At 49.7% G+C, this 16,326-nt stretch overlaps 1 protein-coding gene across 3 annotated transcripts in view; it reads left to right on the top strand.

Annotated features, from left to right (window-relative positions):
* The window catches only part of LOC109866659 (midasin), a 47,000-nt gene extending 30,772 nt beyond the window's left edge, over positions 1–16,228 (top strand). Inside the window, exons 63-101 of one of the 3 annotated variants that reach the window (XM_020455441.2) lie at positions 10–679; positions 798–959; positions 1,091–1,373; positions 1,586–1,824; positions 2,519–2,614; positions 2,981–3,075; positions 3,304–3,428; positions 3,638–3,799; positions 3,940–4,123; positions 4,260–4,443; positions 4,691–4,844; positions 5,065–5,211; positions 5,335–5,461; positions 5,606–5,711; positions 5,898–6,013; positions 6,248–6,652; positions 6,767–6,987; positions 7,141–7,278; positions 7,561–7,742; positions 7,994–8,155; positions 8,382–8,519; positions 8,749–8,884; positions 9,127–9,308; positions 9,437–9,568; positions 9,741–9,885; positions 10,543–10,829; positions 10,939–11,097; positions 11,190–11,291; positions 11,620–11,818; positions 11,949–12,116; positions 12,216–12,370; positions 12,486–12,575; positions 12,722–12,837; positions 12,965–13,139; positions 13,628–13,701; positions 13,808–13,922; positions 14,089–14,155; positions 14,680–14,822; positions 15,005–16,228. In XM_020455441.2, coding sequence (XP_020311030.1) covers positions 10–679; positions 798–959; positions 1,091–1,373; positions 1,586–1,824; positions 2,519–2,614; positions 2,981–3,075; positions 3,304–3,428; positions 3,638–3,799; positions 3,940–4,123; positions 4,260–4,443; positions 4,691–4,844; positions 5,065–5,211; positions 5,335–5,461; positions 5,606–5,711; positions 5,898–6,013; positions 6,248–6,652; positions 6,767–6,987; positions 7,141–7,278; positions 7,561–7,742; positions 7,994–8,155; positions 8,382–8,519; positions 8,749–8,884; positions 9,127–9,308; positions 9,437–9,568; positions 9,741–9,885; positions 10,543–10,829; positions 10,939–11,097; positions 11,190–11,291; positions 11,620–11,818; positions 11,949–12,116; positions 12,216–12,370; positions 12,486–12,575; positions 12,722–12,837; positions 12,965–13,139; positions 13,628–13,701; positions 13,808–13,922; positions 14,089–14,155; positions 14,680–14,822; positions 15,005–15,190 — 6,727 coding nt within the window. In that variant the 3' untranslated portion in view covers positions 15,191–16,228. The remainder of the gene's footprint in view (positions 1–9; positions 680–797; positions 960–1,090; positions 1,374–1,585; positions 1,825–2,518; positions 2,615–2,980; positions 3,076–3,303; positions 3,429–3,637; positions 3,800–3,939; positions 4,124–4,259; positions 4,444–4,690; positions 4,845–5,064; positions 5,212–5,334; positions 5,462–5,605; positions 5,712–5,897; positions 6,014–6,247; positions 6,653–6,766; positions 6,988–7,140; positions 7,279–7,560; positions 7,743–7,993; positions 8,156–8,381; positions 8,520–8,748; positions 8,885–9,126; positions 9,309–9,436; positions 9,569–9,740; positions 9,886–10,542; positions 10,830–10,938; positions 11,098–11,189; positions 11,292–11,619; positions 11,819–11,948; positions 12,117–12,215; positions 12,371–12,485; positions 12,576–12,721; positions 12,838–12,964; positions 13,140–13,627; positions 13,702–13,807; positions 13,923–14,088; positions 14,156–14,679; positions 14,823–15,004) is intronic. The other 2 variants (XM_031800796.1, XM_031800795.1) reach the window with 2 other exon arrangements.
* Positions 16,229–16,326: the final 98 nt, after the last annotated feature.

The raw sequence follows: 16,326 nt of genomic DNA, 5'->3' as shown, positions 1-16,326 counted from the left end.
TGTCCGCAGGTACCTGTGGATCCGTATGCAGCAGGTGAAGGAGCAGATAGCAGAGCTCTCCAGGAAGCAGGCCTGCAGGCCCAACGAGCCCCAGTACGGCAGGCTGTTCCAGGAGCTGCAGCACTACCTCTGCAGCATTGGCCAGCCGGCCGCTGTGGAAGACTTGCTCTCCCACCTGCTGAAAGCCCTCCAGGGAAGTGGCCCCAAATTCAGGTCAGGGACTCAGAGCTTGCTGAAGGAGGAGGCTGTGTGGCAGGCATCGCAGCACCGCTTCGCCCAGAGGCTGGTGGAGGAGTACCCGCTGTACCCTGACGTGGTGGGGCCCCTGAGGACCGCCATCCTCCAGCTCCGACACGGCATGAGGCTGGTGGCATCCCAGGTGGACTCCTCCCTAACCCCCATTCCTGGCCTGCCCAAGCTGGTGTCCTGCCTACTGGCCTTCCCTTCCATCTCCCCCAGCCTGCCCTCTTACCTGGCCAGGGCAGACTACCTGTGCTCCAGGGGCTGCATGGATGTTCTGAGGGGCCTAGGGAAGCTCTTGCCCCAGCCGGACCCAGATCACGTGGTCCCAGAGCCAGGGACGTTACTCCTGAACGCTCTGCTGTACCTGCAGTGTCACGCCCTCTCCACAGGCCAGCTCAGCCAGGACACACTCAAACTCTTCAGACACATCTGTCAGGTGGGTGTCACACGTTTTGATTGGATAACATTGGATGTCGACTTTTTGGTTGATCTTATTGATTGATAGTCAGGTGGACCAACCAGTGTTCATGTTGTTTGTCATGCGGCATGTCCAGGCTCTGGTGAACGAGTGGGACGAGCAGGAAAGACGTGCACGGGAGAGAGAGCAGCTCGAGGCCAGTCTGTACCGTCACCGCAGCAGACTCCACGGAACGGGCCTGAGCGAAGACGAGCAAGAGGAGAGAGACTTCAGACGCTGCTTCCCCCAGTTTAACAAGGTACAGTCACGTCAAGGCTAGCCAATGGATCCAATGTAATCACTCTTTAGTTTGTTACATTTCACTATCACCTAGTCAACCTGCCTCTCTAACTCTCTCTCACTTTCTCTTCACTCTCTCTCTCTCCTCAGGACTTTTCTGACATCACTGCCCAGCCCAGTCTGGAAGGACCGGCAGACAGGGGAGAGCCAGAGGAGGAGAAAGTGACCGAAGATCCCAGCGATGCTGGCTGCCTGTCTCCAGCCTGTATGAACACTGTGGTACAGGTCCATCAACGCCTCTGTCTGGGCTACACCCAATCACTGTGGTACCAGGCCAGTGCTCCAGCCATTCACAGCAGAGATCACATCCGAGCTCTGGTCTCCTCCTATCAGACCACAGCCCCTGTGATGTCACGCTTCTACCATCTCATGGGTGGGTAGTACACTTAGTCATGCCATGTCTGTATTTATATCTACACAATTACACAAAACCTGAAATTGAGAGGTGTCGGGACTTTTAAGCCCTTCCTACAGGCATGTTATCCTATGATTTAACTGAGTCCTGCTCTTCTCTTTAGAATATTTCCATAACTCTACTGTTTACGACTTTGTCTAAATCGGTATTTCCCCCCGCGTGGCCCTCAGACTCTGAGATGGACCAGCAGATGACAGGCACCCAGCTGCTTCTCAGCACCCTGCTCCAGAACACTGTCCAGGGGACCCCGGGGCCCGAGGGCCTGACCCTCCAGCCAGACGGGCCCTATGACTTCTACCAGCAGCCCAACATGAGCGAGGCCCGTCTGTGTCTGCCTGTACTGGAACAGCTGGCCCTGGCTGTCAGACAGAGGCTGGAGGAGTGGCCCGAGCACCCTGCCCTAGTGCAGGTAAGAACCATGAGTGACCCAACCTATGGGCTTATAAGTGTCTCGTATCTCATATCCCCATGTAAGGGTTTGCTGAACTTAGTAGTTGAGTGCTATTTTAAATGAATATTACTTGTTACTTAATCCACTTAATCCAAAGGCTTTCACAAGAGGGAAATTTAACGGGGTTGGATTTGAAATGTTGAACGTTGAGATATTAAAGACACAATAGATCAGACACATAGTATATAAAGGCGTGAGATCTGTAGAAAGACAGAGCGGCTGTGGAATGTGCTGGGTGGACGGAGATCAAAGGATAGCTATACGGGAAGCAGATGAACATCTGTGGATTAGGTGGAGGAGGGGTTGAGGTCAGGTCAGATCCCCTGAAGGGAGTAATACGGGTTTTACTACCCTCTTCCTGTTTAACCATAAGATGTAAGGATTGGAGAGAAGGAGGAGTGTCTTAAGTAGGAGATATATATATATATAGACACATACCTGTGATGGTGAGAAATGTCTGATTGTCTGAATTACAGATGTCACGACCCTTTTGGGAATGATTCAACTTGGTTAAAGCTTCTGTAGTGTGTCCGTGAGTTATTTACTCTGATAAAATAAGAACCTAACAGTAGGTTAATGCATCCTGCCACCAGCGTCAGTAAGCATTCCGGTGTTTAGTGTTGCTGAGCTTGTCTCCGTCTCTCTGTTCCAGTTGACGGTGGTGATAGAGAGGATCATGGGCTTCAGTCTGGCCAGCCCACTGGCCAAGTTCCTCAACGGCCTGGAGATCCTGCTCAGCAAAGCCCAGGTGCGTCCTCCTGCCACTACTGCTGTTATTCTCCCTCTCTTAGTCTGGTCCTAGATACAGTATGTTTGTGCAGTATGTTTATGCTGACTATAGGAGTTGGCAAGAACCGTACAAACAGACCTGTGACCAGGCTATCCAGCGGCGGCAGGTAGCCTAGCTGTTAAGAGTGTTGGGCCAGTAACCGAAAGGTCGCTGGTTTGAATCCCCGAGCCGACCGGGCTCCATACCCACTCCACAAATGTCTCCCTATAGCCCTGAGCCCTAGTCATAAGTAGTAGCCTTATAAAGGCCATTTGGGATGCAGGGCCATATCTTCCTATAATGGCCCTAACCCTGTTCTAACTTCACCCCCTTTGCCCTCCTCAGGAGTGGGAGAACAACGCCAGCCGCAAGGTCTCTCTGAGGAGGGAGCTGGAGCCTGTCACTAACCTCATCATCCAGTGGCGCAAACTGGAGCTGAAGTAAGGAACAGCGGGCAGGCAGGGTTACACTCCTGGTTATGATACTGTTACCTTTTTTTTCTTCTTCATCATGCGTATAATATCATTTTCTGTTAAGAGTTATTGTAGTGTAGACGTGGTGAGCAATTGGCATGCATTTTGACACTATGGGAGAAAAATGGATCCGGTTTCCCACAACCCGCTAGACTTTAAGGTCTTTCTACTTTCTTTCTTTCTACGCGTCAACAGCTGTTGGTCCAGCAGTCTGGACAACGCCTTGAAGCGTCACACAGAGAGATCCACCAAGCACTGGTTCTCCCTCTACCAGCTGGTTGAGAGGTACCTGGAGGAGCAGAGGATGGACTCCGGCACAGGTATGAAAATGTTGGGTCACATTCATACGGTACCGAACGGAAGTAAACAGACTAAAACAAGGAAGGGACTACCTGGACCTGTCCAATAAGAAACACAAATTTTTTTTTGTTTCCGTTGAAAAAAAAAATTTTCAACGCCATTTTCCATTGCATGCCCTAATGAACACTGGAGTATTAGCCAGCTAACTCTCCCTGTCCTCTGTCTCCAGTAGAGGGCGATCTGTCTCTGGAGAGTCTGTCCCTGTCCACGGTGTCGTCCACTCTGCAGGCCTTCATGGAGGGTTCCACGCTAGGGGAGTACCACACGCGGCTGGCCATGCTTCTCAGCTTCCACTGCCACCTCCTCCTGGCCCCCAGCCAGCACGGACAAGGTGGGACCCAACCCAGCGTCCCCTCACATGCATACTTTTACAGACACACAGTAGTCTGCGCTAAGTCCGTTGACTTGGTGTTCACCTTTTTCAAACATGCAGATGTAGTCCTGACTAGGAAGTCCTTCCTGCTTTCACAGAAATTCTCTGCAGTCTCCTCTGGAATCTGCACAAGTACTACACACAGTTCTCAGAATGCATCCAGACCAAAGTCACTCAGCTCCGCCAGCCCATTGAGAAGGAGCTCAAGGACTTTGTGAAGATCTCCAAGTGGAATGACGTCAGTTTCTGGTCCATCAAACAGTCGGTGGACAAGACCCATCGGTAAGACTGCCTGTTTAATAAAAGATCCTCATTTTCTTGTGTATTAAAGAAAATGACCGTTACGCCATACCATTTGACCTTTGATCCCCATCCAGTAAATACATGACAATATCCACCACAACTTATGGTTTCCCAGCACCCTGTTCAAGTTTGTGAAGAAGTTTGAGGCGGCGCTGAGCGGGCCGTGTGCCCCGGCACTGATGGAGCAGGGGGGCAGTGCCAGCCTGGACAGTGTGGATGCCAACCAAGAGAACACCCCGTTGCACAGGCTTCACCATGCCCTGAAGAACGCCCTCCCTGGCAAGGCCAGAGACCTACAGGTGCAGTACAAACCACCCTCTAGCCACAATCACTCAGATCACACAGACGAGTGGCAATAATATACAACGTCAATATGGCATGTATACTATGGTATCAACATCAGTGTTCTGTTCTGACACAAAAACATTATTGTTCTGACTCCATAAAATGACAGTTTGGACCAGTATTGCTCTCCACAAAGAGCGCTTTCATTACATTCTGATGATGTTGGCAATGATTGTGCTTGACTGTGCTTGTGTGTTACAGGGTGAGTCCCCAGAGGAGGGCCTGGCAGGTGTGGAGCCCTCATCTCTGCAGGGCCGTCTTCCCCTCCTCACCAGGAAGATGAGGAAGATGTGTGTGACCCTGGTGAAGAAGAACCCCCTGCCCGAGCTCTCTGAGGACCTGGACGTCTTCACCGGTAAGAGCTGGAGAAAAACTATGGCCTCTCACAGGTTCTAGATGAGAAACGTCTGCTTGTGCTGCCTCGTTGAGAATCCATCACGAATGGCAATGAGAAAAACAAAAGATATCAAAGGTTTTGGATGAGAAGCTGAAGTTCTACTTGCCTCGGATTAGATTGTGGAAAAAGTCCCTCTATGATTATAGTTTTGACTATAGATATGTGTTTTTTATTTCAGGGGAGATCATCAGCAACCTGCGTGACCTCCAGAGCCTCGCGATCGACCTGAAAGCCGAGAAGGAGAAGCAGAAGTCCGAGGTCAAACACATCCTCCAGCAGAAGCAGAGGGCCCTGTCTGACCTCTTCAAGATGCTGGCTGAGATCGGTGAGTCCCTCCACATAGACTTTGTACCCCAAGTGCATCTTATGTCAGTGTGGTAGAACTCTGATGCTGTACAGTATTTTATGACCGGAGTTTACTGACGGGGGCGCTGCTGTCTTTGTGCAGGTCTGTCCTACCGTAAGGGCCTGAACTGGAACAGGACAGCGGATCCAGAGGAGACCCTGTGTCTGCAGCCGCTGGAGCTGCACACCGCCCTGGCAGCAGTCAGGACCCAGGAGCAGGCGGAGAACAGGTAAGACGAGACGCACCCACCTGGCTGCTACACACCACATGTTAAAAATATTAAACTTTGAATAGCCGTGCGCGTCTTTGAATAGCTGTGCAGTACGTCACGGAGTACCTGGTTGACTGTGGCATGGAACCGTGTCTGTTTCAGTTTGTTTACTGAGATGAACGCCGCGTGGGACGGCTGTCAGAAGTACTTCTACCGCTCGTGGGCCCGCAGAACGGCCATGATGACTGCTCTCCAGAGCGCTGCTAAGGTGAAAGACTGAAATGGAACGACCGACAGGTTGACTTCATTGCAACTGCGAAATATTGGTTATTTTGTGTGTTCTAAATGGGGCCTAAAACACTGAGTTACGTGCCAAATGATAGGATATCCATTGCCTTAACGGCGTCTGAAAAACTGCGACGTAGTTTGAACTGTGTGTGTGTGTGTGTTCCAGGAGCTGGGGATTGGGAACATTGATCGGTGCCGAGGCTTCTCCTCCCACCTGTTCAAGCTGCTGCTCAGACAGAGGCGACGCCTGGCCAAGCTCACAGAGCAGTGGGTCCACCACAGGTGAACCTTACCTTCTAACCTATGACCTTACACCTCGGAGCTTACAGTTTGGCTAGAGGATCTATGTGTCTCTTAGTATGGTTCCGTCCAAAATGGCACCCTATTTCCTATATGGGACCGTATTCCGCATCGGGCCCTGGTCAAAATCAGTGTACTATATAGACAACTTGAGTATCTCTATCTGTAGTTGTCCTTCTAACACTCTTTTTGGCTTGTATCCTCTAACACATGCAGGAGGCTAACAGTCAGTGTTCAGGGCATCCAGGCTCACCTCCGGGCCCACAGTGAGGACGCTGGTGGCCTCCCCCCCCAGGCTTCTCTCCAGGCCTGGGTGATCAAGGCCCAGGGCCTGTCGGCGCAGTGTGTCACCCTCCTCCAACAGCTCTCCTGGCTGCTGCAGTGTTGCCCCGAGGGGCCCCAGCAGACGGACGGGTCAGGCGGGCAGAGGGAGCCCACCCTGAGGTGCCCGTCCCCCCTGGCGTCTCAGAGGCAGCCCCCTGGGTGTCTGCTGAGGAGGGGAGACCCGGCCTGGTGCCAGCTGAGTCAGCGCGTGGCGGACATGTTGGGTCAAACCCAGAGCCTGAAGGAGGAACTGGATGCAGTGGCACTGCAGTCCACACAGGGGGCGCTGCACTCCTGGTAAGGCCTAGGAGCACAAATAGTATTAGGAATACTGATAATACTAAACAGGAACTTAACACAGGTAAGACCATTAAGCTTGGGTCTTCATGTCTTTCCTCCACATCTCCCCAGGAGCCACTTCTCTGTGTGTTGCTCGGGCTATGACCGGCTGGGTTCCGTGACGGCACAGATGCCCGCGGTGGAGCAGCTGTTCACCACCCCCGAGGGCACGGCCGACACCCAGCCTGGCCTGACCCGGGGCTTGCAGTACGTCAGAGGAGAGGTGGAGGCCGCCCTGACAGAGTTCACCACCTGGAAGACCCAGCTACTCTCCCTGGGCCACGGACACACAGGTGAAAACAGACCGATCATGCTAAGTTAATCAATCCGTCACATGTATATTATAATGGCAGTTTCTACAAAAATATATATTCCACTGGTATTACACTCGTATTAAAATTGTATTACAGTGTTATTACATTGTTAAAATAATTCCCCCCCTTCAGATTACCAGCAAACATTCCGCTCAGAGTTCTCTGCTGAACTTGAAAAGGCCATCAACACAGTGCTGGTTGCCGTGCAGACCCTGGTGAAGAGGAGGGAGGGGGAGCAGCAGGGAGAAGAGCAGACAGACACCAAAAGAGGTGAGGAGAGACCCCTGCTGTCTTCCTCCAATAACACACCTGGGTCATATTCGCTAGGCACCAAACAGAAGAGAACGGACTGAAACTGGGAGGGGCTTTTCTTTGTGTCCTTGTGTGGTTATTGCTGGAGAACTGTAGGAGAAATAGCTGTCTAAAAAGCAAACCAAGCAAGCCAGAGTGAGACCTGGCCAAGATTTATTAACGTGATCAATCCTAGGGTCCCGTAAAGTGTGTTGATCATTGATTGGGAATGTCATTTCCTGTCCTATCTGCCTGTTCCAGAAGGTGAGGAGGAGGCGCCCCAGGAGGACCTGCTGAAGCCTGGTCACCTGAGCCGCCTGCTGGAGGAGGAGCTAGGAGCCGAGGTGGCGTCTCTCTCCTTGGGGGAGGTCAGCGACACGCTGGAACAGCTAGTGGAGAGACTCCGAGTCCACCGAGACTCCTGTCCGTCTCACCAGCTCCAGGTGGGTGCAGTCAACACAGCATATACTGTAGCCCATACCGCCCTCTAGTGTAGTGGAGATATAATACTGAAACGCAACGGTTCTGTAAGGACGCCAACGATGTCAAAGTTGCCATAGGAGTTCATTACTTCTTTCTCCTGAGGTTTTCTGAGAGATGATGTCCTGTCGTTTCAGAATAATTTGTTTGTGATATTTATACGTCTCCGTTGACCTTCTGTTTTACTCCTTTGTCCCGTGTGCTGTGTGTTTAGGAGCTGAGTGAGGCGTGCAGGCTGCTGGCGCGTCTGGAGCCCATGCTGGGGCTGTACTCAGAGCTGGTACGCTACTACCTGGCCGTGTCACTGGGAGCCCACAGGAGCACTGGGAAACTGCTCTCTGTCCTGGCCGGCATCTTCACTGAGCTAGCCCAGAAGGTAGTGTACTGTATTCATTCTACTGGGATCTGCTTTAAAACATACTATCAGGTTCTCTGTGAAACTTTTTTTTAAACATTTGATTTAAGTGAAAAACGTTAGGACAAACTGTAGTTTCAGTACCTGTTTATTTCTACTGTTTGGGTAAGTTACCTACGCTGCAATGGTGCCTACAGTACAGCAGTTATTTTTTTCTGGTTGATTGTCCTGTTGTCTTGTCCTGCAGGGCTTCTGTCTACCCCAGGAGCTGATGGAGGGAGGGGACGGAGAGGGGGCCACAGAGTTCCATGACTATGAGGGCGGTGGCATCGGAGAGGGAGAGGGCACCAAAGACGTCAGCGACAAGATCGAGAATGAAGAGCAGGTGATGCCTACAAGAACGACAATATAATGCAGACACTATAAGATCTATGTTTTTTTGACTAGCGTTGCTCGTGAAAGGCCAAATCCTAACTTCCACTAAAGTCTATTTTCACTTAGTCTCCCACTGACATCCATACATGACTAAGTAAACACAATATACTTGGTGAGAGTTGGGATTCACCCCAAAAGGTATAACGTTTTGCTAGCTAAAATGGCTGTTTCTGTCGTAGGTGGAGGACACGTTCCAGGAAGGCCAGGAGAAGGAGGAGGAGCCTGACAAGAAGAACATTGAGGAGGAGGACAACGCCATCGAGATGTCCGAGGACTTTGACGGCCAGATGCATGATGGAGACCAGCAAGAGCCAGGTGGGAAGACAGACCACTTAACGCACACAGCCTCATTCATGGCAGTCTGAACTTTCTCCTGGGTCATGTTCATTAGGCAGCAACGAGAGAAAATAGACTGAAACATTAAGGGACTACCTCGAATTTGTCCAATTAAAACGCTCATTTTTCATTGTCTGTTGCAAAACAGTTTTCTGTTGCACGCCCTAATAAACCCAACCCTGGTCTCACATCGCAAAGCGCTCTTGGTTATTCCTTTTCAGGTGAAGATGATGAGGAGGAGTCTGACAAAGAGGAGGATGAAGATCTGGATAAGAAGATGGGTGACCTGGGCGAGGGCCAGACGGACACGCTGGATGAGAGGATGTGGGGTGATGATGAGGATGATGATGACGAAGAGGAGGGCAGTGACAACGAGGAGGAGTCAGGCCAAGGAATGGACCAGGTACGGGGAGAAAGAATTTGATTTAAACTGTTCACATATCTGACAGCGAGTGCCGTATCTACCACTTGCGACCAGTCAGCATGCTACTGTATTCGTTGTTTAGTAATTGTTCTTCTGTTTGTCTTCAGGGGGAATCAGAACTGGTCGCCAAGGACGACAACCTGGATGCAGCAGACCCCAAAAAAGACAAGAACAAAGACGACAAAGACCAACAGTTGGACGAGGAGGAGAAGGAGAAGATCAACGAACAAGGGGACGAGGTAAGCTTTTAACTAGGAAACAATGTTGACTTCGAAAGACCAGTAGTTTGGTCAAACTGTCCCTGGCTGTGTAATGAGCAATCGGCCACTAAATCTCAGGCTGTAGCTGGGTGTGTTTTAACAGGACTGCCAGACCGTATCTAATTTGAGTTGTTCTGTTTTTGTGTTCCAGCGGGAGTTTGATGAGAACGAGGTGGACCCGTACCACGGGAAGCAGGAGAAGAAGCCTGACCCGGAGGCCATGGACCTGCCTGATGAACTCAACCTGGACCAGGAGGAGGAGCAGGCTGGGGACGAAGGGGATGGAGAGGGAGAGGGTGAGGCTTTAGCAAGGGTCAGGGGTCAACAGGGGAGGAGAGGAACATACCTGGGTTCAAATATTATTTGTATTCTTACAAATACTTTCAGTGTTGGAGTGCCAGGTAGGCAGGGTTTGCACTTTGGGACTATTGTATTGGGTCCATTGTGCCAGGCAAGATGAATTAAAGCCCCCATGCAGTCTCTGTAATTGTATTTTTAAATCATCACTTTGTCTAATAAATCACTGTGTTTATGTAATGAAAATAACTCTAATATATATTTCCCTGATCCTCCTTTGGCCCTTGAAATGCTCAGTCTGATCATCTGGGCTTTAGGAAACACATTTGAAGATATTTACATACACAGCCCTGATTGGCTGATAGGTCTAGAGCCCACCCCCTTACCCAGATGAACAGTCATTGGTCTATTATAATCAGATCACATTGTGACATCATGATATGGGCCAAAAAATAGATCTTACACAAAAATGGCATTATCAATTTCGGTTTTATTTTGACCCCCACGTGGAAATATCTTTAATAAAACAGGACAATCGTGTTTTTAACTTTACTGCCCCTTGCAGCTAAATAATTTGAAAGAAAACAAATACTATTTGAGAGACACAGGTGGACACACCACAGAACCAGTGCGTGACCATTGTTTATTTCCTCCAGAGGAAAACCCGTTTGACATTGACGAGAAGCCCATGGAGCTGGACGAGAAGGAGGGAGCAGAGAAAGATGAGGAGGGAGGAGCGGAGGAGATGGCTGAAGATCAGATGGACAAACAAGGAGAGGAGGAAGGCCAGGAACCCAAGACTGAGGACGAAGAGGCAGGTGGAGGAGAACAAACAGAGGAGGACAAAGAGGCAGCCGAGGAGGATGAGGAGAAGGATGAAGGAGGGGAGGCAGGGAAAGAGGAGGACATGGCCATCCCTGCAAACGAAGGCCAGAAACCAAAGGTTGTTTGACTTGTTGCCTCTCTTCTTGCACATTGGGGATTCAGATGTACCTAGAACAGATTGTTTTGCTCGTCGGGTGTTTAACGCCTTTCTTCGTCATTGCCCACAGGAGGAGGAAGAGGAGGGTACGGGTGAGGATGAGGAGCAGCCAGAGTCGGCAGAGAGGAAGGAGCACAACACAGACGGCCAGACGGGAGAGGAGAACGTCCAGAGTGAGACGGCCGTGGAGCTGGCAGGAGAAGCTTCCGAGAGAGACCAAGCTAAAGAGGTACACACCCACCTCGCCCAACCCATTTACAGCCCATGTAAATGTCTAAATCCACACATTTGACCCTCTTGTTTTGTTGTGTTGTTGTCCAGGAGCACGGTACCGGAGCAGCTGATGCCAGTCAGTCAGAGGGGCATGAGTCCAAACTCATGGCAAGGATGTCCTCTCAGAAACAGAGCCAGAGCAAGACACAGGTATGTCTGGTCAACGAATCTCTCGGTGTCAAACTCATTCCACGGAGGGCTGAGTGCCTGCGGGTTTTCGCTCCTCTCTTGTACTTGATTGATGAATTAAGGTCACTAATTAGTAAAGAACTCTCCTCACCTGGTTGTCTAGGTCTTAATTGAAAGGGAAAAACTAAAAACCCACAGACACTCGGGCCCTCCATGGAATGGGTTTGCTCTGCAGTGTGTTCTTGAGTTGAAGTGAGACCGAAACATTTCAAAACGGGCTCAAAATTTTGTGTTTTAAGATGAGCAATATATTTCTAAATGGGTTCTAATTCCGACCTGTCTGTTCCAGAGCTTCAAGAGGAAGCCTGGGCGGGCGGACAACGAGCGCTCGACGGGCGACTACAACGAGCGCATCAGCAAGCGCCTGCGAACAGTGGAGAGCAGTACGGAGAAGACGCAGGAGAACAACCAGACTGATGCCAAGCGGGAGTCGGACCTGTACGAGCACATCAAACAGGGAGAGACGGCCTACGACACGCAGACATACGGTGAGGCAGCGATCGCACCACAGAACACTGAGCTGCACAGATATCCGTACCGCGGAGTTCACTTCACACTTTTATCCTCGTCGAAGACGACAACCATTCTAAAACCATTGTGTCTCTTGACATGTTACAGATGTTGCCAGTGCAGACCAGCAGAAACCAGCCGGAGCCCCCCAAGAGGAGGACCAAGAGGATGAGGACATTGCTATGGATACAGAGGAGCAGGAAGAGGACCTGCAGGCTGTTGAGGCCCAGGAGTTGAAGCCAGAGAAGCTGGAGTCGAACAGAGCATCGCAGAAAGGTGCCCCAGCCATCTACTCATCTCGTGTGTGTGTGTGTGTGTGCGTGTTTGCGCTTGCCTGTTGTTAATGTGTCTTACTGTGTCTGTTCTCCACTGTAGGTCTAGACAGCGGTGAGCTGGAGGCTCAGAGGCAGTGTGAGGGGGACGAGGAGAGGCCAAAAGACACACAGGGTCACAGTGACGAGGAGCACCCAGAGAGGAGCACAGAGTCTACCTTCCACACCGTCCCAGAGCTGCTGATGGACACACTGCAGGTACCCGAGAGATGATCCGAGACCTGCTTTGTGCTCTACTACTAAAGAAACGGATCGCCCAGAAAGCTCTGGCGCGCTCTGTATAAGATTAGCTGAATGTCTTGTGTGTCCCCAGAACCCAGTCCGCAACCCAGAGGAACTGAGGAGGGAGATGGAGTTGCAGCTGGAAGCCTGGATGAAACAGGCCCCTGGAGAACGGGAGGAGGTACCAGCACTTTGGATGTCCTGCAAAACATTCCTAATACCGGACACTATTTACCCTGTCGTTCTCTGTTCCCATTACCTACCACTCGAAGTTCAGATCTGTGTGCAACTGAGATGTGTAACTCATGCCGTGGTCTTGACCTACAGGAGAGTGCAGCGGCAGCCATGTGGCACCAGTACCAGACGTTGACCTCGGCCCTGTCCCAGCAGCTGTGCGAGCAGCTCCGTCTCATCCTAGAGCCCACGCAGGCGGCCAAGCTCAAGTGAGTACCTACCGCAACCCCTAGACAATCATTCAGGGAGCATGGTCATTGTTTTTTAAATATTTTTAATCTCAGTACAAATATTAGGACTTTTTAAAATGTATTCTGTTTTCTCGCTGTGTCACAGAGGAGACTTCCGCACAGGGAAGCGTTTGAACATGCGGAAGGTGATCCCTTACATCGCCAGTCAGTTCCGTAAAGACAAAATCTGGCTGAGGAGGACCAAGCCCAGCAAGAGAGAGTACCAGATCTGTTTGGCCGTGGACGACTCCTCCAGCATGGTGGACAACCACTCCAAACAGGTACAGTAGGCCTTCTCAGAGGGATGAGTGGATACAATAACCTTAGCGCGCGGGCCAAAACCGTCCCGCAAGGGATATTATTTGGCCCCCCCCAAAGTTTTTAGCAAAATAAAAGAATCAAATCACCAGGAATTAAGCTAAAAATTAGTTTAATTTAGGAAATCTGTTGATCAAGTATTCCCACAAATAAAAATAAAAAGAGACCTGATTGTGTCTCAATGTAATGAAGGTATGAAATTATCATTTTCAAATACTATCTCTTTTTGGTCCCCCGGACAGCCGCTCCGAGTCTAGTTGCCTTAGTCATTTTGCTGCAGGAACAATGTATGAATCCCAAATGGCACGCTATTCCCTTCATAGTGTACTACTTTTGACTAGGGCCTCTAGGTGTCTGTTCAAAAGTAGTGCCCTATATAGGGAATAGAATGCCATTTGGGAAAAAGACGATGTCTCATTAATGTCTCACCTCTGTCTCCCGTGTGTCACAGCTGGCCTTTGAATCCCTGTCTGTTATTGTCAACGCTCTCACTCTCCTGGAGGTCGGGCAGGTGTCCGTGTGCAGGTGAGAGGAGCGGCCCTCTGTAGATAAATGAATATTGATGTCCAGGTGTTGCTCTTCCCCAGACAGTGCTGTTTAAATTTGTGAAATGTTTTGGTTGTCACCTCAGCTTTGGTGAGACGGTGCAGCTGCTCCATCCGTTCCAACAACAGTTTAACGACCAGTCTGGCGCCAGGATACTGAGGCTCTGTCAGTTCCAGCAGAAAAAGACCAGGATAGCCCAGGTGGGGTCCCGCTTCTTTGGTTTTGTTGTTGTGCTTGATATCTTTGTTTTCATGAACTGAACGCCTTCCAGGACCATTTGTTTACCGTCTGTGATATTAGATCGCATCTATTTAGTGGGCTACTCTTGTTTGAGACTGACCGCCCCATTGTGCTCATGTCCTTCAGTTCCTGGAGACCTCAGCCAACATGTTTGTAGCAGCTAAGCAGCACAGCCCTGGATCCATGAACACAGGTAATGCATTGCGGTGGTGCAGAAGCTCCCGTTCACTTGATCAATGCAATAAGAATGTTTAATATGATTACCGTACAAGAGAATGGCCTCCCCTAGTCCGTTCTTCATTTGCTAATGTACTCAAGTGGGTTTAGAGCCCACTATCCCTGACAGTAATGAGTTTACATATTAATCGATGCCTGCTGATTGCATCGTACTCTGAGCCTGTGGGGTTCCGTGCCCTGGTTGTATTTGATGTCCAACAAACAAGCCCTGAGGGAAACAGTGGGAGAGTAGGGGAGGAGCAGAGCACAAAGGCAGGGTATTGTTCCTGCTACAGTGGCCCCCTGGTGAAGCTAACATGCCCTCTATGGAGCCGTGGTGAAGATCAGAGCTGGTATCTGAGCTCTCACTGCTCTCCCTCTGCGGCCCAGAGGACTGGAACCTGTACACAGACACCCAGGGCCATTGTGGTAGCAGTGTAAACTGACCGGCCTCCTCTTTCTCTCTCGTCCCCCCCCCCACACACACACACACACACACAGAGACAGCCCAGCTGCTGCTCATTGTGTCGGACGGCAGAGGGCTCTTCCTGGAGGGGAAGGAGAGGGTGACGGCGGCTGTGCAGGCGGCTCGCAGCGCCAACGTCTTCGTCATCTTCGTGGTGCTCGACAACCCAAACTCCAGGGTAAGGGACTTAAAGCTGGTTTAGATGGAATCCATGTTATGTGTCAAGGATGGTAATGCAACATCTAATGTACATGATACATTTGTTAATGTGAATAATCAAATCACTACAAGATATGATATTCATATAGAACTATTCCCTTAAATATTCCTATTGGTGTTTCCTTTGTCATTTTTCGACAGGATTCCATCCTGGACATCAAGGTGCCCATCTTCAAAGGTCCAGGAGAGATGCCTGAGATCCGCTCCTACATGGAGGAGTTCCCCTTCCCTTTCTACGTGATCCTGCGGGACGTCCACGCCTTGCCAGAGACCCTGAGTGACGCACTGAGGCAGTGGTTCGAACTCGTCACGGCAACCGACCAGTAGAAGCCATCTTAGAAGGCAGCAACCAACCGCACAACGCCACTCTGCTGCTAGCCTCTCGACAGCACACGGACTCAAAAACAAAACAGGACTCTCAAAGAAAGACGGACTTGGCCGCTGTGTATGTGCCTTTTATTTTTTACTGTCATTTCAGTAGACTGTAGAGTTTGATAGCGACTTCCGCCATTTAGTCCTTGACTTCAGACCAGGTGGATTCTGGAGGTTCCTTCGTAATGTAATAAGCATCACTTTAACTTGCACGTCTGTAACAAATGATAGATGAGGATACAAAATGTGATTCCCTTCCGTGTAAACAACCTCAGTGAAGAGATACTGTACCTCTTTCCCCCCCGTGTAGTATATAACCCCCTTCATGTTGTGTGGGATGTTTTCGGTGTTACATGCTCATCACCAAGTCATTCTACTTCCATGTGAACACCTCAACTGGTAATGTGTGGAGCTGGCAGTAGTGCTGTGATGAAGTTGTTTTTGGACAACTGTTTTGCAAAGAGCAGAAAAAGAAGAAAAGCAACCCCTTTTCGTTATGTCGTGGCAAAACAACAGCATGCGGATATGGTCTTTGATCCATTTCGAAAGTAATCCCAAAATTGTGCCTTGAAGAAATGTTATTGCATCTCACTTAACGCCCATGTGCTTATAAAATAATCCGTTGTTTACATGGAAATGATCATTCTGCCCCAATGTGTTATTCATATAAAGCTTAACCCTCTCTCTCATTAAATGTCAAGGTTTTGGGAAAATTTAAGCACAAGGACTGCTAATAACGATTTTGATAAACGCTCCAATCGATGCCATTTCTCTGGTCTAAGAGGCATATCCACTACATCTTACTGTAGATACGGTTCATTCACTGACATGAAGACACCATTAGGAAATGTCATTGCTGTGGCCATATGGAACACAGATGTAACTCAAAGTAAACATGTGATATTCATGGAAGTTTTTCTTCTTCATACCATCCATAAATCACATCATATGACATGATACATTGTATGATGATAATAAACTTTTTAATCTGTGTTTTGAGCACATTGTTTTATGTAATATGTACTGTATTTGGTAGTAGCCAATGTACATACAGTATTAGTTTATGGCCCTTAAATAAATATATTTTCAAT

This window comes from Oncorhynchus kisutch, linkage group LG21 (assembly GCF_002021735.2).
Source record: "Oncorhynchus kisutch isolate 150728-3 linkage group LG21, Okis_V2, whole genome shotgun sequence".
Classification (NCBI taxonomy): Eukaryota; Metazoa; Chordata; class Actinopteri; order Salmoniformes; family Salmonidae; genus Oncorhynchus; species Oncorhynchus kisutch.
Note: the sequence above shows the minus strand (reverse complement) of the source record. Positions and strands in the feature narration are given on the sequence as shown.